A 24,120-nucleotide genomic window follows, 5' to 3' on the forward strand; every position below is an offset into this window, starting at 1 on the left:
TTAAAACGCTTTATTATAAATGAAACACTTAAGACTTTTTGCTTAAGCTTTAACCAGAACACTTGGGTGTTCTAGTGTATTATTAAGTCTATAAGTAGACTAATATTTTTTAAGAAATTTCCAAACATTATTTTTTGGCAATTAATCTTAGACTTTTCTTAATTTTTACCATAAATTCTAGATTTTTGAGCTTAAACACCAGTTCAAATCATCCTAGAGGTTTTCATTCCTGGTGTGTAATCAGAGATACTCAGCGATGCTACGTGTAATTTGTGCTTAGACTACTTCTTCTGTGGGTTTCAATGAAAGCAACAGTAAAAATGCCCATGATGAAAACTAGTTTAATTAACAATCACAAATCAGAACAGACTCTTTGCCTTCAGCTTCTCTGCTAAAGTTTTGTTCAGGCTGACAAAGAATCTAATATGAGACATGGTCTGGCCATTAAAGGAGATTCAATAGGAAAAAGAATGTCACTAAAATGTGAAGAGACCTTCCTATAAATTAAAAGCAGGCAATGCAACTACTAAACAGTTATTTGGATTAAAAGAAGAAACTGGCTCAAATATTCCCTTATCACCTACTGCAGTTAGATGATCTCATCAATACTTTAAAATACTCAAAGAAAAGCCAATAAAGTTCACAGTATATAAAGTTTTATATGTAATTTTATATAAAGTATATATAAAACACAAACTGGCAAGAAGGACTCAAGAATTCGAAATTATAAAACTATTTAGACAATACTAAATTCTTATTTTACATACTGCCAACATTCATAAAAAATTCACGGGTCTCTAATAAAACATAACACAATTGACTTTTGAATTCTGAATAGTAAGGTTGTTTTTTTAAGGTAAAAATTAAATTTAAAAAATTTCTTTTTCTTTTTACCATTAGGCCATAGATCTCTGAAGAACTCCGGACATTTGGAAGAATTTTCATTGGAATTTCAAAAAATCTAAAAAAACAGTAAAATAAGATTGAGTATATAATACTATTTTAAGTAAACATCTAGAAACATTTATATGAATTTAAAGGCATGCAAACAACAATTAAAAACGGGCATATTTGAGAGTTGAGTTAAATGGGAAGAAATAAATAAGCCAACAGTAGGCTTAGATATTTAACATTCTACCTTTACATAAAGAAATTAATACAAAAGCAAAAGTACACAAAAAACAAAGTACTTTTATAAAGGAACCTAATTTTCCTTGAAGAATAATCAAGACAATTACTTACTTTGGCCTATTTATTATATATGCAGTAATAGTCTCTTGCAGGGAGCCCAGCCTTGTGCTCTGTGATGACCCAGAGGGGTGGGATGTGGTGGGGGAGGGAGGCTCAAGAGGGAAGGTGTATATATACACATTCGCATTGTTGTATGGCAGAAACCAACACAACATTGTAAAGCGATTATCCTCCAATTAGAAAAAAAAGAGCATACAACATAGACTTGTATATTGTAGTTAAATATCAGCAAAGTTTGGTGCTCCACTGACAATCTGAAAATAATTAAGATTTAGGTTATAGACAGGCAACAAATTGGAAAACTATCCTGAGGGCAAAACACAACTCACTCGCAGAGCTCTTTATCCCATTCCAAAGAATGGATGTTGAAAAGCATCGTCCTGCTTGCATTTGTTACATCTGTACAATGGACACCTCCACTGGCTCCTCCCGTCAAGCTCTGGACAGAAGAAAAGGACATGTTAAATCTGTACTTATTTGCAATTTAATTTCTACTTTGTCAAGAGCTAGAAGCTGTTGTAGACTTCATACAGCAAGAGAATGGAACATTTCAATTACTTCATCTTCTAGTGTTCTTTGGTGTCCAACAGAAATACAATGTAACAGAACCGCATTGACCCACACATGTAATTGGATATTTTCTAGTTGCTACATTTAAAAACCATAAAGAAGCAGGTGAAATGAATAATGCTGTAAGTTTTATTTAACTTAATATATTCAAAATATCCTTTCAATGTATGAAATTATTACTAAGACATTTTACCTTCTTTTTTTATACTAACTCTTGGAAATGCAGTGTATATTTTACACTCATGCACACCTCAATTCAGACCTGCCGCATTTCAAGTGCTGCATGGCCATATGTGGTCAAGTGGCCATCATTGCAGACAGCAGTTCTAGTTGATGTTTAATGAAAAAAAAAATCAGTTTTGCTTTCATCCTCTTATCTTTGGAAGATGCAGAGTCTTATTAAATTTGATGTGCCTCCCTCTTGGGATGTTACTGACCTGTGTTGCTCCTGTTGTTCTTGTTGTATGTGTGCATGTGTGCCTGTTTTGAAGTAACAATTCTCACTGGGCTGCACCTCACTGACCCAAGCACACATCCTGAAAGCAGAGCTTTAAACTCTCTAATGTTAATACCCTTGGACCTGAACTACAAGGACTGCTGCTTTCTTTTATGCAGAAGCAGTGAGAAGTAAGCAAGGAACAGCAGTGCAGAAATGGCATCATGTGGGAACAGGTAAGGAGGGGGACAGCTCAATGTGCTGCCTCGAGTGTCCTGCAGCTCAGAGTTCAACATACTGTCTTACTCTGGCTCCAGGCAATGGTGAGAACTATTGTCCGAATTATTTCAACTGTGACTAAAACATATGAAAACTGCTGGCCATGAACACAAAGCATAGCGTGCCATGGCCAAGACAGGGAGGGCTGGGGAAGGCGCCACTTCCTGACAGAGGGTTTTGTCTGATCTGCTCTGTGGATCTGGCAAGTGACAAGAGGGGCAGTGTTCCTTTAACGTTCCCCTGAACTTTGAAAAAAAATAATCCCACACTTATAGAAGTGTTTGCAAATGAAATTATATGTCTGGGATTTGCTTTAAAATTATCCATGGGGAGTGAGTATAGTGGGAACAAGTTTGGCCATAGCCAGTGACTGTAGCTGACTCATTATTCTTGAGGTTCATGACACTATTCGGAGAAGGCAATGGCACCCCACTCCAGTACTCTTGCCTGGAAAATCCCATGGACGAAGGAGCCTGGTAGGCTACAGCCCATGGGGTCGCTAAGAGTCGGACACGACTGAGCGACTTCACTTTCACTTTTCCCTTTCATGCACTGGAGAAGGAAATGGCAACCCACTCCAGTATTCTTGCCTGGAGAATCCCAGGGACGGCAGAGCCTGGTGGGCTGCGGTCTATGGGGTCGCACAGAGTCGGACACGACTGAAGCGACTCAGCAGCAGCAGCAGCATGACACTATTCCCTCCACGTTTTGGGTGTATTTGAAAATGCCCTTGAAAATAACAGAATAAGAGAGGCAGGGAGATAAAGAGACGGAGGGAAGAGAAGAAATGTATGTATCTGGGAAATGTTTGTTTCTACTCATTCATGTTCAGTTTAGGCAAGAAGATTATACATCAGAAATTTCCACTATGATTTTTCATATTGTGGCCTAATTAAGTAATAGACAGCTACGTGATGTTGAAAGCAAATGCTAAAAAGTAGTCCCAGATGTATTACCATGTTAAATAGTAGAAAATAGAAGAGATAATTTCTTCTAAGAAATGGCTAGTGGAAAAGAAGTACAGTTAACCCTTGTGCAACACAGGTTCAAACTGTGCTGGTGTGCTTATACGTAGATTTTTAAAATAAAAACTATAGTATTACACAATCCATAGATACAGAGTGCAAACTATCTCCAGTGGGTCCTAGAACCAGTCCCCTGCATGTGCCAAGGGAGTGAATAATAGGCAAGGGATACAGGCGACTGAAATTTACTACTTGATAATTACCTAAATTAGTTATGCTAAAGGTAACAGACATGAGATACGGTTTTGGCAATCATCCTCCATTTTTACTGAAATAAGGCAAGAAAAAAATCAAGAGGAAGTAGCCAAAAATGCCTCTCAAATGGCAGCTGAAATTTTCTGCTGTTTCTTGAGTGGCTTTTCTTAATGATGCAGCCAACTAAAAAGTTTGAAACTCTCCATAGAAAAAAGATAAGCAATTTAAAAATGTTTTCCATACATACATGATTTTTAAACATACCCAAATAAGCCATGAATCAATGGTCCCAAAAAGAGCTCTATCTTCTTCAACGGCCTTTTGAACTTTTCTCACATTGTCAAGGAGCCAACGAAGCTTCACTGCACTGAAATAAGTGCTAAGTGGAAGGCCTGTCTTGGACTAAATACAGTTATGACATTCAGCCAGGAAATGAAATTCATAACAGCTTCAAATAAAACACCAAATCAAAAAGGTCAACAAATTACAAAATATGCAATGACCCTAAAGGCAATCTCAAAGTATTACGGATAAAAAACACTTTTCCTATCTCGTGGCACAGGAAAGTATATTTCTGAACAAAGATCAGAGTGATATGTTTGCAGTTCAAAGAGCATCCATGTAGCAAGATAAAGAGAAAATTAAATGGCACATGCCCTGAAACCTAGATAGCTCAGCCACAGATGTTAACTTTTGTGATAAGTTAGTATTACACACAGAACCTAGTCCAAAACCCTGCCTTTTATTTTATATTCGGTGAAATTAATATTTAAAACTATTGAAAATCAGAGAATGCAAGTTTATCAATTCATAAACTAATGACCACAATCAGAAGACTGCTTTAAGATGGATAAGACTTAACAAAAACAATATATTTGTGTGCTAAAAATATAATAAATACATAGTCAAACACACATATATATTCAAATAACATAAAATTGGTGGACAATAGAGCTCAAAGACACACCAGATGAAAGCAACACGAAGTTGTTCTATTTAAGAAAGTAGTTGCCAGTTGAAATACAGTGTTGTACACATGAAACTTATATGATTTTAAAAACCAATGTTACTTCAACTAATTTAAATAGCGTGTATATATATGTGTGTGTGTATATATATATAAAAGATTGAGTTTGCATAAATTCCACAAATACATTCAATAAAGGGAGGGTTAACTGAATAAAGGATAGAGGGTAAAAATGAAATACAGGTTTCCTTGAGAATGGATCCAGTCCAATTCATTTTAGTTAGCATATTAAACACTACATTTAGAAGGGCTGGTGAAAGGGATTAAAAAAATACATCAAAATAATGCAACTATCTTTTCCTTCTCGATCCCCATTCTCATTTAGCACCTCACCCAACTGCAGGAAGTGATCCCTTTTCCTTCTCACCTCCCATCGATATGCATAGTGAAAAATCTCCAACTATTTAACACTGTAATGCAACCTTGTAAGTTAAGAATCTTAACTCACAGTTTACTAGCTTTCCTAGGGAAAAAAAAGATCCATGCTCAAAAATTATAATAGAAATAACATATGGGCTTTAGAAATAATATAAATAACATATGCTGCTTTCATTTGAGGGACCAAGGGTCATCCCACAAACCAAAGAGTAAGATAGCATTTAAGTATCTTATTTTCATGATTTAAGTAGAAAGTGTAAAAGTTACCTAAAATGGCTTTGGAGAGAAAAACAATTAATGCAATTTGAGCACTAGTTGTGGCTCAGCTGGTAAAAAATCCGTCTGCAAAGCAGGAGACCTGGGTTCAATCCCTGGGTTGGGAAGATCCCAACCCAGAATGGAAAGGCTACCCACTCCAGTATTCTGGCCTGGAGAACTCCACGGACTGTATAGTCCATGGGGTTGCAAACAGTCAGACACGACTGAGTGACTTTCACTTTCACACTTTCACTTTCATAACCAACAACCACAAGAAACTACCATTTAAGAGTCCCACTGACAAATATAAAGGGAATAAACCAAAAGCCCCAAACAAACAAACAAACCAAAAATCAAAGAAACAAAAAACTCTGAAATTTCCTTTTGGATACTAGAACTTGACCTTGCTAACAAAAGTACCTCACCTGTTTTAAAATTTTTCTCCCCATTTGTCTGAAGAGAGATCTATATAAGGACCGAAAACTAGGCAATTTTTTGGCATCTTCGTATGAAGAAAAGTGGAAGAGGAATTCACATAAAGGCTGGAGTGTCTTCTACTTTCTCTCCCTGAGTCCAGATGCCTAAAACCTCAAAAGCACCCAGAACTTTCTTTCATGGATGATGAAAAAGCAAGAGAGAAGGATTTGGAAAGCATGGTGGAATTACAGCACTCCCTAGGGAGTATGGTTTAAGCCACTGGGACACTTTATCATCCCCTTCAGCCTATTAATCTTGGAACATTATTTCTCCAATTCACCACAGGGCAAGGAAGACAGAAAGGTAATTATCTGTAGAGAAATATTCTATAAACTGTATCAAATAACTATTGTGCAATAAGACAGAAAGCCTGGTGAAATCTCCAAGCTTTTTTTCTGTTAAATGAGCATTTTAATAGCATATTTTTTTTTTTAATGTGGGGTAGGCATTTTTTTTTTTAATAAATTTATTTATTTTAGTTGGGGGCTAATTACTTTACAATATTGTAATAGTCCTTGCCATACATTGACATGAATCAGCCATGGGTTTACATGTGTTCCCCTTCCTGGACCCCCCACCCACCTCCCTCCCCATCCCATCCCTCTGGGTCATCCCATTGCCCCAGCCCTGAGCCCTTGTCTCATGCATCGAACATGGAATGGTTTTCTGTTTCACATAAATAGCATATTTTTTAAGAGATCTCTTACCTTGACAAAGTTATTATTTCCTGGGATTCTTTTACTAAGACTCTCAACGGTAGACTGGGTTCTTAGGTCAAGCCACACTATAGATCAAAACACAATAATAAATATGAAAAACTTGATTAAAAAAAAAATCAGACCTTAATGAAATCACTGTAAAGGATAGGAGACCGATTAGTTTCTAAAAGCAATTAAAATGCTGTAGCTTTCCAAAGACAGAAATTAGAAAATTAGAAATGAATGGGCATATTGTTAGAAGAGAGGATAAATTTATGAGGGAGAATTTAAAGCTTTTATGCAAAATTATAGACCAAGTTAGGAGAACAATACATACCTTAGGGTGCTGATTTTGTATCCTTTTTATAGAAAAAGATGAAAAAACTGTTTTGGATATGGACTTTCTATGCATACACGAGTGCAGAAAAAAATCTAAATGCAAGGCAGGCTAGTTGCCAGGGCAAAATGCACAGCTCAGGATCACTGTACTAGGTATAAAAGGCTGTACCTTGGAAAAACTGGGCAGCAATTTGTGACAAAGGAGAGAACCTGACACTATTATAGAGGGGAAAAATTAGATTCATTTGCTTATGTACAGAATGCTTATTTATATTAAACTCTTTCAAGGTAGACTAGAATTCAGAATCATTACACGAATCATTTAAAGGTCACCATTTTTCTCCTTGCTAGATTATAAAGTAAACTCTCCATTTTAACAGATCAACCTTGTTTTTACTGAGTAACTATCACCCACTTTCTGATCTCCCTAGTAGGAAGTTGTGTTCTGCTTTAGGACAGAAGGCTTGAGAAAGAGAACACATTAAAGGATATACAAAGCAACTGTGAAAGATAAACAATAGTATCAGCTGAGCTTTATTTGTCAGATTTCAGTTCTGAACCAAACTTTTGTAACTTGGAATCTGTGAGTGCTCACTCGATATTTTTAGGCACTGACTATGCTCAGATGCCTCCTGAAAACAGTCTATTTAAAGGGCACCAGGGAGATCATGCATGCTTGTCTGCTACCCGTGTGAGTGCTGGCCATTACTGTCCAGTTCGGTTCACCCTTAACTATACTACGCCTTCTTCTTCATTTAAAAACCAATTACTTCCTGTTGTGGATTTTAATCAATTCTTTTTAATTACTTAAAGCATTATTTCCCTTGAGGGCAGTCTGTGCTTGATTTTGATGGTGGCTACTTTGCAGGAGAATTGAATTAGGGACTTCAGGATACTACACTGCTGTGGTCCCCAATCTTTTTTGCACCAAGGACTGGTTTCGTGGAAGACAATTTGTTCCAGGACCAGGGTGGGGGAGAGGGGTGATGATTCAAGTGCAGTAGGGTTCGAGCTCCTATGAGAATCTAATGCTATTGTTGATCTGACGGAGGCGGTAATGTGAGGGATGGAGAGCGGCTGTAAACACAGGTGGAAGCTTTGCTTGCTTGCCCACCCTCCATTCACCTCCTGCTGTGTGGCCCAGTTCCTAACTGGTCATGGACCAGTACTGATCCATGGCCTGGGGGTTGGGGACACCTGCTATACTGGTTTCCAAAGTAGAAAACAAGATTCTTCATCACCAAGGAAACAGGAGGCCAAGAGGAAGCTCATGGAAATACACAGCCAAGCAAAGACCTCTGCTCTTTGCTGCCAGGCACCCATTCCTCCCGCTGCTGGGAGCTGTAGCTCTAATTCTCTTTAGGAAACCACCCCTCCTTCAACCTCAGCCTGAGATTCCACCCTTCCCTCAGCTCTAGGATCTTGTCCCAATGATTGGTTCAGGTGTAGTCAGATTAGCCTGCCTGAGATTTTGTGTTTAGTCCGCGAAAGTCCCTGTTCTCAACTCAGCTTGGGAGTGTGCAGCTGGGACCTGCTGCGCCCTGGAAGAGAGCTGAATCGGCCACATCTTCTGTGACAGGTAGAATTCACAAGCACATCTCAATCCTCCATGTTTCAAACTACAATGGGTTAGGGGTTTAAAAATCAATGTAACTTTGATTACCTATGCAAAAAAAAAATGAAATAAGATGGGTTAGGATAGAAAATGTCAACATTCACTGAACTCAGCAGGATAAATATTGACTTGTGAAACTTTGTTTTAGTGATGCTGGTTTGCTGAATCATGAGGTAAAATTTATTTTTTATCAAGGGACACTTCTCTAGGCTTTAGGCTTTTTTGTTTACTGATTCAAAGCCTTCCACGTCAGCATTTTTCTATATTTTAATGGACATAAAAATTACTAGGGAGCTGAAAGATAAATTCCACTGCCAGAAATTCTAGGACAATAGGTCTGGGGAGGGGGCCCAGAAATTACACCTCTTAAATAGATGCCCTCTCTAAAGAAATACTCTGAAACACAATAGCGTGTGCATGCTAAGTGGCTTCAGTCATGTCCGACTCTTTGCAACCCTATGGACTATAGCCCACCAGGCTCCTCTGTCCATGGGATTCTCCAGGCAAGAATACTGGAGTGGGTTGCCATGACCTCCTCCATGGGGTCTTCCTAATTCAGGGATCAAACTCATGTTCTTACGTCTCCTGCATTGGCAGGCTGGTTCTTTACCACTAGTGCCACCTGGGAAGCCCAAACAGAAGCCCTCTCTTTAAGAAACACTGCGAGACTCAACAGCAGTGGTTCTGATCCAGAAAGCACACCTGAACCACCTGGAAAATTTTGCAATCACACATTCTGGTCCCTACATCAGAGGATTCTTACTTTATTTTTTCCCTTTTGTGGCCATGCTGCATGGCATGTGGGGTCTCAGTTCCCCAACTAGGGAAATGAACCTGCGCCCCCTGCAGTGGAAGCGTGGAGTCTTAACCACCAGGGAAGTCCCTGCATTGTAGGAATCTGGTTGTGAGTCCAGGCAAGAAGGGCCTGAGTCCTCCTACCTGTGTTATTCAGTGTTCTTCTCACGCTTGAGAACCTCTTTTTAGGGCATGTTCTTTAGGACACTGAATTTGTTCCAACTGTTAATTTCAAAACAAAACTAGACACACACTGATGATCAAGTGGCTCTGTGCCTCTATTGCTCTTGGACAAGGACTACTTAAGTTAATGGGGCACTATGCTCCTCACTTAAAAGCTTCGAAGTATCGACAGTACTGGTATCTGGTACCAGTATCTGGTATCCACAGAATGAACCCCTCACCGAAGACAGTCAAAACACTGGAGGCAAAATCTACATTTTCTGGCTTTGCCGCCAACAAGCTATGTGACTCAAGCAAGTCTCACTTCCCTTTAGGACCTGGGTTTCCAGAATATAAAATTAGGCAGTTTAGACTAGATGGTCTCAGAAGTCCCTCTCCTTCCATTATCCCATGATCACAGAAGGCTGGCAGAATTTTTGTTTTTATAACTCGAGCCTAAAGCAATTAGAATACATGGAATGAATTAGTAAAACTGCCAAAGAGGAAAATGTCAGTGGTCGGTACACTACCAAGCAATACACAAATGCTTGAAATTAATTGAATTAAGAACAAAGGAAAATTAGAAAACTCATTAAAGGAGCTAAGATGGCAAAATTACATGAGCAGAATAAGAGACGAAAAGCCAAAGAGAAGATCCCGAGCAGGAGGACTAAGCCCCATGTGGAGGTAATTTCTGAGAACAATCAGAAGAGGTGCTAGATCCAGAACCAACGGCAGCAGTCAATTTTCCCCGACACGTCTGAGTTGGAAGCTGGGGCGCGAGCAAGAGCCAGAGCACCAATACCTGAGGAAGCACCAGCAGCTGGAACTGAAGAGCCAGAGGGAACAACGGCAGCTGGATCTGAAGGACCAGGAGAAACTGGAGCAGCTGGAGCATTAGGAGAAATAATGGCAATTCATGCTAGAGATGGCCAGGTTCAAGGTTTGCGTTCTCTTCCTGACCATTTAGGACATGGTGGCTCACATGGGCAAGTTCATCAGAATGAACAGTTTCCTACCCAATTGAGTGTAGAAAAAGATAAGGAAGAGACGTGGAGCAGTAGGGGAACAGAGGCTGTCCAGTCTCTGGTTCAATAGCATTTCCGGCTGGACAAAGATCAGGTCAATTCCTGCTTCTTGTTCAGATGACTCTTCCCTACCTGGCCACACAGTCTGTGTCCCAGTTAGGAAAGTGGCTCAGTTGGTTATTGACTGCTGACCCAACCGCAGAACTGAAATGCTGTGTGATGCAGTGAGTGAGTGCATCACTAGGGGACGTATGAATGGAATGTTAAGGGAACTGCTAGTCTCTGCGGAAGAGGGCAGGGCACCCATAGGAAGACAAGTGGCTTTGGGAAGGCAGTGCTCCAGGAAAGCACTTCCCTGGAAGGGTGGCAGGAGGTAAAGTCCACAGAAAGCAACAGCACGTCTAGAGGGAACAGGGAATTGCTCAGTCCCAAAGTGATTCAGAAAAACATCGGAAGGAAAACAGAGTCCAGAACACCATACAGCCTATTTCTAGAAAACACGTACCTTACTTAGACTAAATAAACTGGATTTAAATGGTTCACACCATCAAATGAATAGGTTTCAAAAACCCAACTTGGGCGACCTGGAACTTGTCTTTGTATTAAATGAAGTCATATCCAATATATGTTTCCTAGATTTAGTTTGTTCCGAAAAACAAAGTTTTAAGAGTAAAGAAAAATGCAGTTGCCTCAAAGCCCATGGGTCAAGGTTAATTGAGTGATGTAGTAAACAGTATAGAGGAAGAAATCTGTTTTAGAATATTTAGAAATTTGAATCAGTTTTGGTTAGTCATAACAATAGAAGGGAAATATACCAAAGGGGGGAAAAATGACACTAGAGATCATCTAAATTATTTTTAGTTGACTAGAAGCAAAGGCAAATAATACAGCTTCTAGGGATGGTTTGCTATGAGGTGCTACTGGCCTGACAGTGAGATAAGGTAAGGCTACAGGTTATGGAAGAACTAAGCAAGGACTGCTGACAGTTACACTCAGTGTTACTGGGTTGCTTTCCCCACAGTGGACATGAAATCTAGGAAACCAGATTTAACTGCTATGTGTTATGGTAACTAGCCAAAGGTTAAGCTATTATAATGGGTATGAGGTCATTTGCAAAGGGGAAGAGACTGTCCCTCAGCTGATGACATTTTCTGAAATCAGGTGGGGACCAAAAGAAAAACGGAGAGTTGGGGGAGGGGGCAGTGAATGAAAACGTGTCTGTCAAAATTTGGGGGCTGAAACCTATTTCAGCTTTTAGGTGTATAGATGCCAAGATGCCAATGGCTGACGTGAGTGCATGGGGCCCCAGGTAGGCTCTGTGTTTCCCCTAAGAACACCTGTTGTTTAAACCAGCCATTTCATCTGGCATTCCTGGACTGAAAAGGTCATCAGCCAATTCAGAATAGTGGCCATGTTCTGAACACTTACTGAAGCCTGATAGTCTGCTAGGCATTGTTTTAAGTGTCCTATGTGTATTAATTCATTGTTCCTCAAGCCTATGAGGGCCACTTTTAATTTCTCCAGCTTAATCACTCAGGAAACAGGCACAAAATGACAGTAAGTGGAAAAGGCGGAATTTGAACCCAGAGTCTGAGTCCAGAATTAAATCTCTATGATATAGCTGTAACCCAGAAGAAGTCACAGCCTTAAATAGAATATGAAAAAAACATAGCTCCAAGTTGAACTCTAATTTAGTTTCTTTTTATTTAAACTGGCAGAGTTGAGGAATTCAAGCACCACAAAATATGGCAGTATTTCTTTACCCAGGATTGAAGGAGATGTAAGGCATTCAAAGAACTATGTAACAACGGACATGAAAAATTGAAAAATAAGTGGATTGTGACAGAGTGGAATACTCCATATTTTAACAAAAAATAACAATCTGCTCCCTTCCCAAGAAAAACAATACAATACAAAACCACACCTTTGTTGTTTAAGACCAAGTGTGCTTAGGAGTTTTAGGAGGTTTGCCAGCTATGGTTTTCTTACATGTTGATACTCTGAAACATATCCCACTTCCCAAAAAGATACAAGAATTGAGCTCAGGGTTCCTTCAGATCTCAACAGATGACTAACCAGATTTAGTCATTGGCCTGGGGTGAACTAATATGCAAAAATTAAAAAAAAAAAAGGTAAAGAAAATGACCAATGTCTAAAACTGTCACTCTCTGCATAAAGAGTCTTGTGTCATAGGAAACTTTAAATCCAGTACCTTAGAAAAAACGTTTGTAATACCATTTAAAGAAGGAATAATGGCTGAGAGACACATGATTTTTATTGGTGGTTTTCTGTAATATACTACAGGACTCACATCAGTGACTCTGGCCTCCCTGGATATTAGTCCTTACTATGAATAATATTTTGACATTAAATCATGAACTGTGTTCGACAGAAGGCTACCACGATGAGGGTCCTATTGCACTTGGCTTGCCATGCGCACCAAGCAACTTCAGTAGTGAGTAACGAAACTTAGCCAGGAAGTGGGGAAAGAGCCGGGCCATCCGAGTCAGGCCAGGATGTTTCCCCAGCAGCATCAGTGAAATGTGTATATGAATTTGCTAAAATATCAGTTGATTCAAGCCTTCCCCCACTTAGCATCTGAACTACCTGTGGAGCTTTGTGCTTCTTTATCAGTTTAGTCTGTGGTACATTTGTCAATCTAAACCTCCTTTTCAATACTATTAAGAAGACAGCAAGGCCTGTAGACCACTAAAAAAAAAAAAAGGTGATTCTGGAAGGAAAAGGCTTAGAAAAATGGTGGAGAGAAGAGTGGAGGGAATTATTTGGAAAATATGATGAAGATAATGCTGAGAGGGAGAGAGAAAAGTCAGAGGGATGAGGAAAATGAAAGACAGGCGAGAGAAGGCAGAGGCCTGCTTCAGATCCAGGGCCACAAAGCTGCTGCAATCCATCCGTGAGACCATCATGGTAAACAGCTGCATCATGGCACAGGGACTAGGAAGGAGGGATGTGTTTAATCTCCATCTTGGGTATCACACCAGTGTTCACCTTGCCAATCACAGAGCTAACATAGAAACACTAAGACAATATGAAGCTTCTGAAACAGACCGTCTGTGCCTCAATGGATGCCTTTGCATGTTTTTCTACCTCATAAGCATGCCGTTATAAAAGATGTCAGAGAACAAACACATCCTACTGACAAGGAAGAACAAATAGCCTTTCTTGGTCTTCAACGTCTTCACCAAGCCTGTTTCATGTCCACTAATAGGACCCCGAATTTCTCCTCTCTGTTATTGTACAGGGGTTGAGTGAGTAGATTACCTATCAAGGACCCCATAAAAATGGTGACATAATAAAAAGCTGCCGGGAGCCAGCTCATGAGATCCCCACTCATGACAGTCATGAGGAGAAGGACTGATGAGCAGAGCAACTCAGGCCTCAGGGATTCTCGAGAGGCTGCCTCAGCGCTCACCTTAAAAATAACATCTCTCTTTCTGACACTTGCTATAATAAACCTCTTCTTATTTTCTATGACTTAGGCAAAAGGCCTTTCCTGATTCCCTACTAAAAAAGATCATTCTGAAACCTCAAATCAACAAGGCCCCTGAACGGTAGCACCCTAAATAAAATTATCTGGGATATAGAGTATGCTGATCTAAATTCCTTTTGCTAACATATTAGTTTGTTTAATAAATGTACCTGTGCCTTTGGAGCTAATGTGCATAACTGCTCCCTAGTAATAAAACAGCATTGAGAGCCTCCGGCTCAAAACCCTTCACAGGAAAAAAGGCTTGTTAGGAAATACAAAAAATAGTGCTTTGTGAAACTGTTACTTAATCTATATTTACTCACTATGTTTTTACTCTTAACATGCTGCTGCTGCTGCTAAGTCGCTTCAGTCGTGTCCGACTCTTAGCGACCCCGTGGACTGTAGCCTACCAGGCTCCTCCGTCCATGGGATTTTCCAGGCAAAAGACTACTGGAGTGGGGTGCCATTGCCTTCTCCACTCTTAACATATTTAGCCTATATAATGAAAGCATAATAGTTAGGGATTTATATAAATAGAAATTTAGCTTTAATACAAATAATAAGACAATTGTTGATTTAACTGATGATTCTTACTTAGAGCTGAATTTCAGCTTGCTGTTCTTTGACTTTATGGAACTACATTCTTTTCTGTTAAGCTCAAGGCATAGAGTAAATTACCAAAAACAGGTTTTACCTTAAAACTTCCTGTTGATGAATTCTTTCCTGATGTGCCCTATACAAAAGTATTCTGATTGATCAACCTTTATCAATGGAGAGTCACAAGGTGTTAGCAGGCCACCAGGCCAGAAGATGATGTAAACAAAATGAGGCTTTTTGTAACTAAAGACACGCAAATGGCTTCGATGAGGGTTGAAACTGCTGGCCCATTGAGCTAACTTGATAGGCCCATTAAGATATACCCATTAAGCTAAGTTGGTATGTCCCTTGAGCTAAGTTGGTATGTCCCTTAAGCTGAATTGGTATGACTCTATACTTTACATTTGTTTCTATATACCACTAAAAATACAAAAGCTGTCTTAAAAACAATAAAGTTGGAAGACACTTGGAAATGCCGAGACTCGCTGTGTCTTCTCATTCGTGTCGCCGACGCCGTCCATCCCGAGGGAACTCTGGACCTGCTGGAGCTGGACTCCGGCAAAAAGCAATTAAAAAAAGAAGACTGTCCCTCTCCTGTGCTTGCCTATAACAAATACTGTTCATTGGTTATATAATTTACTAAGTAAACAGAGAGAAAAACGAAGAAGCACAGGATAGGCTTCGAGTGAGAAAACGTTTACAAGAGGAAGGGACAAGGAAGGAAGAAAATATATAGATACAGAGAGAGGGAAAAAGTGGAAAACCCACAGGCCATGATATAAATGAAGACAAAGAAGCTCAAAGACAAAGATATGTAAAAAGCTGATTCTGTTTCCATCAATTCCCTTTCGTCTTGTTTCAAGATAAAGGTGCTAAAGATTTCATATCAACATATTGTGTTGATATTCTCAACTGAAAACTTGCATGGACATATGCCACCTTAGTATTTCCTGGGTGGAAGAAAATTGGAGGCAGAATTTATCCTTGTCATGACTTAGTGGCGTCTCCTCCCAGCTAATTACTCTCTGTCCTCCTTTTCTATTGTCTTTCCTTGTCTAGCCTCCAAATTTCTACCCCTAGCCTTCTGTGTCACCAAGGCAAGCCAGTAACTGCCTGGATTGTCACTATATGCCTAGGGGTCATCATAGAACCTGTCTACAGAAAGGCACTTCAACTTCAGTTGCATAAAATCATGTAACCTTCGTTCTTATGGTGAATTCATCTATAATAAACCGAGACTATATTAACAACTTCTTTTTTTTGGATGCACCGCAAGGTATGCAGGATCTTAGTTCCCTGACCAGGGATCAAACCTGCACCCCTTGCATTGGAAGCATGCAGTCTTACCCACTGGACCACCAGGGAAGTTCCTGTTATCAACTTTTAAGTCTATATTTTGAACAATCTCTTTATAACAGAGCCACAAATTCTAATTGTCCAGAAATGAGCTTTAATTCCAAGTCCCATATTCAACTTTTCCAAGAGAGAAAGTCATTTTTCTCTCATGTTGGCACTCTTTAAATATTACTTAATTTCCTTCTGTTCTCTCAGGCTAAAACTCTTATAGCCCTGTTTTATTTTTGCCTCATGTTTATGTCCTATTCAATTTCCAAACATACCAGCTGTATCTTTGCTCTGAAAGGTCTGGCCAATTTGTCTCTCCAATCTTACTGTTCTAATCCCATCAGCTTATTAGCAGTTTCAATTAACGCCTTTGCTAGATTTTACTGAAGTGAGTAATCTTGTCCTTTTTAATGTAATTACTTACATGGTAGGATTTAAATGTTTCCTATTTGTCCTTCCTTCCTGGTTCTATTCCTTTTTCTTTCCTTTCTTGCCTTCCTTTTAAAAGTCATTCCATTTTCCCCCTTTATTATACATTATTTACTCTTTTATGCTTACCCTAGAGATTACAACATGCCTCCTTGACAGTACTGGGACCACAAGACACTTTAACCTCATCTACCACATATTTCTTTCATTTACTATTTTTGCCATGTAGTATTTAAAATTTTAATATATTTGGAACATCACAATACATTATTATTTTATATAGTCAAAATTCAGTTAGAATGACCTACATATTTACTCTTTCTTGGCCTCTGTGTTCCTCCTTGCATTGCCGAATTTCCACCTGAGAACATTTTTGTCCTTTTACCAGAAAACAACTATTTAGTTTTTCTTTCAGTAGGGGTTTGCTTGTATGATTTTTCTAAGTTTTGGTTTGTCGTTGCCTTTATATTTTACCTTCATTTCTTACAGATATTTTCACTAAATATAGAATTCTAGGTGGATATTATTTTCTTTTAGCACTTCAAAGATTTTATTCAACTGTATTCTGTTTCCATTGAGAAATCAGCTAGAAGTTTTAGTGTTGCTCTCTTCAAATCACATCTTCTGGCTACTTTAAAATTCTTTTTATCTTCAGGTCTCAGGCTATATTTGTGTATGGCTTTCTGTGTATATATCTTGCGTGGGGATTCATATTGCTTCTTGAATTGGTGGCATATTTTTCAGCAGTTTTGAAAAACTTTTCTCTCACTTTTCTTTTCTTCTGGCTCCCCAATTAAAAATATGTTGAACCTTCTTATCTTACTCTATATTTCTCTTAGATACTTTTCGGCATTTTCTAAACCTTTGTGCGTGTGTGCCTCAGCTGTGTCTAATATGATGTAAAACTCATCAATGGAGTTTAATACTGTTATAAAATCTCTATCCTTAAATTTCTAATTGTTTTCTAAGATTATCAATCTTCCCCATGAATTTCTTGAACATGCAGATCATGGTTAAAGTCTGATAATTCTAATATTAGGATTTCCTATGGGTCTGTTTATAATGTCAGTTGTTTCCTTTGGTTTTCAGTCATTCTTGTTTTGAACGCCTGATATTTTTTAAATAGGAAACTAGAAATTGTAGAAGAAACAGGAATGAATAAATAAGCACATCAAGTCTTCCTGGTAAAATATTTACTGAAATCCTTCACTATAAGTATAATTTCAACTAACCTAGTTGCATTATTTTAAGATGACAACTCAAAGTCCAAAGCTGCATTTCTACAATTCAAAGTTAACAGTTTAACAAGAACTTTCTGGTTCCTGTGAGTAGGCCCTTCCTTTCATGAGGGGGAAAACAAAAAGTAAAACCCTAACTAGTATAAAAAGTTGGCTAACATTGGTCTGTGAAAGAATACTCTCCTAGTCACTAAAATTGTAATATCCTGCTTATATTTAAAATGAGCTGCTCATGAGAATAAGAAGAAAATAAAGATTCAAAAGAGGTATTTTGTCTAATAGGACCTTTGGCTGCAATTCTTTGACCTTTTTTGCATCTTTAGTTTTTTTATCACAAGTACAGAAGACATACTAAATGCTTTCTTATAACACAGTAACATTAAACACCTTAATTTTTTATAAAGATTCTTTCCAAAAGATTCAAGCTACTCTTACAAAACACTTTTTAAGCATATTTTCTGCTTGAACGTCACTTTTTCCAATCTGTATTAAAGTAACTGCAAAGTAAAAATTGCTCACTCCGTAAATCATTCCACCTCTGACAACTTCTGCCTCCACTCCCCAACCCACAACCTGTTACTTTATTGACCAAAAAATGGTGCTTTTCTATTAGTGACAGAATGATGCCTTTTAGTGATTGTATATTTAAAACAAAATCTTCCTTTTAGTAAGGGACAGTGTCATTCAGTGCTCAATTGTCATGTGCTGCGAAGAGTGAGACTAAAATATACATGGTCATTTCCACTGATAAAGCGTGATATCTAATGGTGGTATGTTTGAGGTTGAGCCTTTCCACCCTGTGGACATAGCCACATTTATAGCAGAAGGAGCTAAAATGATGAGATTTTTGTTTTCATAAGCTCAGCAGAGTCGATTCAAATGCCTATATGGGAAGAACAAGTACACAAGTACTTTATGGAGAGGTAGACATGGGACTGGGCACATGTGTAATCTTGAGTTTTGAGGGGAGGAGGAGGTGAGATCTCTTTTAGGTGTCAGAAACAGCAGGGATTACGAAAAGTTCGAGCCATACTGATTCATTTGTCTACTACAAATTATCAGGAAGGGGCGAGCAAAAGAAAGAGTTAATTCAACATGGGAATAACTATCTGAAATTGGTAAAAATATAACAACCCATTTCTTAGAAGACTCTTTGAGATTACAGGAAACATGACTACATGCTTTTGGAGCCAGATGTTTTAGGATGACCACATCTGCAAGTAGAAAAATGCCTTGCATTTGACATCTATGCACAACAGCTTACCCACAGCGTTGTAGAGAGGTTCTCCAGTTAACTTGTCCCAGACTACAGTGGTTTCCCTCTGGTTACTGACACCAATAGCTTTAAAGAGAAAATTAAACAGAAAAGAATTAAAAAAAAAAAACAAGCAAAAACCTGAGGATAGTTCTCTTTTTTTATATAGGCACAAGTAAACATAACAATGTGGAAAAAAAAATATTTAGAACGTTGGTAGTGGTATTGAGTTGATTTTCTTCGAATGGCCCCAGGAAAAACGAACCTCCAAGTCAAGCTTCTTTTTTTTCCCTAGACTCCTTTCCTCTTTACTACAGCACACCATGACATAGACCCAGATCAATAGTGAAAAGAAAGACTCCCAGGTTGGCTTATAAAAAGGGAATGCAATAACTTCCCCAGTTTACAACACCCTACTTATTATGCTGAGGTGACCATCAATAACCTCACTCATTTATTTACGAACTGCTACAAGACATTTCTCTGTGTGTGTGTGTGGCGCACACACACATCTGCATTTTATAAAAACAGCCACTGATAGAATCCTTCATGTTGGGTAAACTCATATTACGGTTAGTTAGAAATTCAGTTTTCTTTATGTATTTTAATAATAGTTTACAAGACATAGAGTTTGAATCAGGCATAAGTACAATATGTGATGGCAATTATCTCATACTAACCTATGTACAACTCAAGGGCTATAGTTACAGTAAGTTACTCTAAATAAAATACCATTCCATACCATTTTATTCAGTTTAGCTTGATTCAGCTAAATTGGAGGTTTTCAGACTTGGCTGTACATTAGAATCAACTGCAGAGCTTTTATAGAATTTCAGTGCCCAGGCCCTGGAGCAAACATTCTGATTTAACTACCTGGGGTAGCATCGGAGCATTGGTATATTTTTCTCAATACTCCCCACATGTATAGAGTTGCATACGCTGGGCTAAAGGGTGGAGCTCTTTCAGAATTTAACCTTAAAGGCAATATAATCAACCCAACTTATGCTCAAATCTCTGGAATTGCCTGTTACGAGACCATTCAGACAGCACTTCTAGTGAAAAGATATTACCTCACGAGGCAGACCAATCTCTACTGCACAGCTTTGCTATTTGAAAACAATCCTTTTCCTCGTCGCTTCTGCCTGTCGATCTTTGCCACACTCTTTGAAAATACAAGAATAAGGTGACTCCTTCCACAGGTCAGCCTTTCACACTTGAAGCAGTTATTCTGTCCCTCCAGCCTTCTCTTCCCTTGTAGAGGCTGAACAATCCAATTTTGTTCCACTGCCCCCACCTCCATACAGCATGGTTTAAAGTCCCTTCACCACCTCCCCTAGGAACACGCAACTATCTGTCCAAATTACTCACACTGTACCCCAGAATAAACACACTGGCAACATTCTGACCAACAGAGATCTGAAGGGAACCAACAGCTCCCTTGTTTTAAATAATCTTCATCCAACGCAGAGTTACTCATTGTAACACCTTGCCTAGACATACAAAGATGAATGCGATTCCATTACCAGGAAACTTAGAGGCACAGGGGGAAAGGAAGAGATTTGGGGGTGATTTTTTAAAAAAGGAAGACAAAAATGTTTGCAGGAATACAGGAAGAGAAAGAAGAATATGGGGGTAGGGGAGGAAGGGGTCTGGAAATGAATGGAACACCATCCTGATTCTTACAGTAACAGAGGGGATGAGATTAACACCCAGGGAGGAGCTTCACTAGGGCAGAAGGTTATTTGCTGCCCTTGTGGTGGAGGGAAGGGGGCAAGAGATACAGACATTAAGAACAGGGACAGGAAGTCGAGGAATTTAGATGCCAGGACCTCAACTTTCTCTGTGAAGTAGCGTACAAGGTGATCTGCTTAAACAGGGGTTGCGCATCTTGGGCATTGTTCAATAGAGCTCAGGCTCCAAAGCCAGACTGCCTCTGCTTTCTAGCAGTGTAACCCTGGGTCTCAGTTTTATCTTCCGTAAAATGGACATTACCAATAATTCCCACCTTGAAAGTGCAAGTGTTAGTTGCTCAGTCTGTCTGCCTCTTGCAACCCCATGGACTGTAGCCCTCCAGGCTCTTCTGTCTATGAAACTTCCCAGGCAAGAATACTTGGAGTGGGTTGCCATTCCCTTCTCCAGGGGATCTTCCTGACTCAGGGATTGAACCCGGGTCTCCTGCATTGCAGGCTGATTCTTTACCATCTGAGTCACCAGGCAAGCCTTACCAGGTTACAAAAAGAGAAACCTGAATTGATGCCTATTAAAACAGTGCCTGAGAGGACACATGTATATCCACGGCTGGTTCATGTTGATATATGACAGAAACCAGTACAATATTGTAAAGCAATTACCCTCCAATTAAAAATAAATAAATAAAAAAACAAACAGTGCCTGGCACACAGTAACCACTTCATACACGTTACTTATGGCTGCCATTCAGTGTCATCATTGCTATGCAGACGGTGGAGTGTCAGTCGCAAGGAACGGGACTGAATGAAGTGGGACACACAAAAGTGAAGGAATTCCCTAGCAGCACTGTGGGCACAGCAGAGGCTAGAGACCTCAGCAGGACCTTGGCAATGGTTGTTAAGGTGAACTTCACAATGAGGACTCATCAGGAATTCATGCTCTACTAAACTCTCCTATTCCTCCCCACTGCATTCATTAGCGGTTAACTAGTTGTCTGCTTCCTGAGTTGCAATCCTGGAGTTACTATTTTACGCCCTTCAGGCTACCCTTCTTTGTTGGCTCATTCTACCTGGTATTTAGAACATTATCTAGAGCTATTGCCATCTGAGTCATCAGTCACAGGTTCCACTCTGACCACTCCTTCTTTCCCCTCTCTCTCAATTTGGTTTCTTCGTGCCAAGCAAAAGTGCTTTTCTTGCAGACAAAGTCCAGCGAACCAGCTTTCTCAGGAGTCTCTTCCAGACACAAACACGTCTGGCACTGCTTTCTCTGATAGAGGTCTCTGAACTTCTGAACTTCTTTCACATGCTGATTTCTTGCCATTTTTACCCTAAAATCCTCTAGGTTTTTCTATGCTCCTGAAAGAAACCTTTTCTGACTGCACAGGTACTTATCTTACTAGTTTCCAATTTTAATTCTCTCTTTTTCAGAATAACATGTTTAGGTTTCATAATTTGCCACCCTAGTCAAGCTACAATAAGAGCATATGACATACAAGTCTTTTAGCTACAGATATTATAATCATTGGCACATATAAAGCCCAATGTATAAAAAAACAAAAACAAACAAATAAACAAAACACCCCGATGTATTCCTCTTGTATCTGGCAGATACTTTTCTAGGATTTTGTTTTCCTCAACACTGAGTGTCACTATAAAATTAACTAGTTAAATGCTACATTCAAAATCTGGTTAAATTTTGCTTAAGATTGCCTATGAAAAGTTATAACTGCAGTTAAGAAAATATACTGAGGAAAAAGCCTTTGGAAAGAGTCCAGAATGTCATAATTGTTGTCTTCGTAGAATTATAGATGACATGCATCCTTATTTAAAAATAAGTTATAATTTATAATTGGAACACATTTCTGAAAAAAAAAATGAAACACACACATAGTAAAAGAAAGCGGCTCCACGGTAAAGAGTACACCTGCCAATGCAGGAGACACAGGGTCAGGACTATCCCCTGGAGGAGGAAATGGCAACCCACTCCAGTATTCTTGACTGGAGAATCCCACGGACAGAGGAGCCTAGCGGGCTATGTCCGGGGTCACATAGAGTCGGACACAACTGAGCACACACACACAAAATAATACAATCCCTAGAGGAAGGCTCTGGGACTACTGGAAGCCAGGTGGGAAGCAGTATAAAGCTGTGTGCTTATGGCAAGTTGTAACAATTGCAAATGATATCTGGCCACTGCTGAGAAGTGCTTTGGGACAAAGAATACCTTTTCTGAGAGGCCAAGTCTGAGAGGTGAAGGAAATGTCTGTGGATGTGTTGAGTAGGGTGAGGCAGTGGATGTGGGAGTTTCCTTGTTTTGCAAGGGTGTGAGAACTACTATCTAATCACTGAGGATTTGATGCTCTCAACTTTGTAACAGTGTATTTTGTGTTCTGTTTGTACCTCATGACAGAGGATGAATGAGAGAGATTATCTAGTTTTGTCACTCGGTGTACTTTTTATTTAAATTTTTTATTGGGGCATAGCCAATTAACAATGTTGAGATAGTTTCAGGTGAACAGCAAAGGGACTTAGCCATACATATACGTGTATGCATTCTTCCCCAAACTCCCCTCCCCTCAAGGCTGTCACAGAACACTGAGCAGAGTTCCCTGTGCTATATAGTAGGTTCTTGTTAGTTATCTCTTTTAAATACACCAGTGTGTATATGCCCATCCCACACTCCCTAACTATCCCTTCCACCTGTCCTTCCCCTTGGCAACCATGAGTTCGTTTTCTAAGTCTGTGAGCCTCTTTCTGTTTTGTAAGGAACTCTACTTGTACCATTTCTTTTTAGATTCCACATATAAGGGATGTCATACAACATTTCTCTTTCTCTGTCTTACTTCACTCACTATGACAATCTCTACGTCCACCCATATTGCTGCAAATGGCATTATTTCAGTCTTTCTAATGGCTAGTCAGTCTGTATACTTTGTATTTCCTTCAGTCCAGTGACAGGCAAACAGACCTGCCCAGCTCTCTAAGCCAAGACGGAAGGCAGCAGCCTATTTACCTGTCTTGGGCTCCTGTGAGCTGTTAAACTGGAAAGTGACCTCTGATTTTAGAGACGTTGTTTGTACGGACCTGAAATCAACACACTTCGGCTGATGAGGACAACTAAAACCAATGAAACTGGAGTTTGTAAAAGAAATACAACCAGCTATGATGAACTCAGTGACTACCAGGTAAGTGATCAATGAGTCACTCTTTAGTGGGGGAAAAAAATCATTTATTTGCCACACTGGAACTCAAAACTCAAGCCATTTTGAGGTTAACATCTGTGTGGCTCAGGAAAGAGAGGACTGGACCAGGAGACAGGGCAGCTGAGCATGCATGCTATCCACCACTAAAGAGCTCCACGACCTGTGATGGCTTCCTGTCCCCTCATCCGCAACTAGGTTTGGGTGATGGAAAATCCTTTACATCATGAGGCTTCTGTGACCTAGAGCTCTAGCCAAAGCTTGGCCCTTGACAGTGCCCATTCAAGAAATTATCTGGGAAAAAAAACTTTTTTAGCACAATTGGCCTGGTATGGACGGGCTT

The 24,120-nt window shown here is 39.4% G+C and overlaps 1 protein-coding gene across 7 annotated transcripts in view; it reads right to left on the minus strand.

The window, feature by feature from the left end:
• LOC145536000 (glycerol kinase) overlaps positions 1-24,120 on the minus strand; it is a 75,950-nt gene that overhangs the window by 35,555 nt on the left and 16,275 nt on the right. For 4 of the 7 annotated variants that reach the window (XM_081564368.1, XM_081564366.1, XM_081564367.1 and 1 more), the window contains exons 4-8: positions 18,896-18,973; positions 6,604-6,680; positions 4,021-4,158; positions 1,581-1,690; positions 895-961 (exon numbers count right to left, since the gene is read on the minus strand). In XM_081564368.1, coding sequence (XP_081420494.1) covers positions 895-961; positions 1,581-1,690; positions 4,021-4,158; positions 6,604-6,680; positions 18,896-18,973 — 470 coding nt within the window. Of the gene's footprint in view, positions 1-894; positions 962-1,580; positions 1,691-4,020; positions 4,159-6,603; positions 6,681-10,310; positions 10,395-18,895; positions 18,974-24,120 lie in introns of all 7 variants that reach the window. The other 3 variants (XM_081564362.1, XM_081564364.1, XM_081564361.1) reach the window with 1 other exon arrangement.

The sequence above is a fragment of the Giraffa tippelskirchi genome, chromosome X (genome assembly GCF_054371585.1).
Source record: "Giraffa tippelskirchi isolate mGirTip1 chromosome X, T2T-mGirTip1v1.2.pri, whole genome shotgun sequence".
Taxonomy (NCBI): Eukaryota; Metazoa; Chordata; class Mammalia; order Artiodactyla; family Giraffidae; genus Giraffa; species Giraffa tippelskirchi.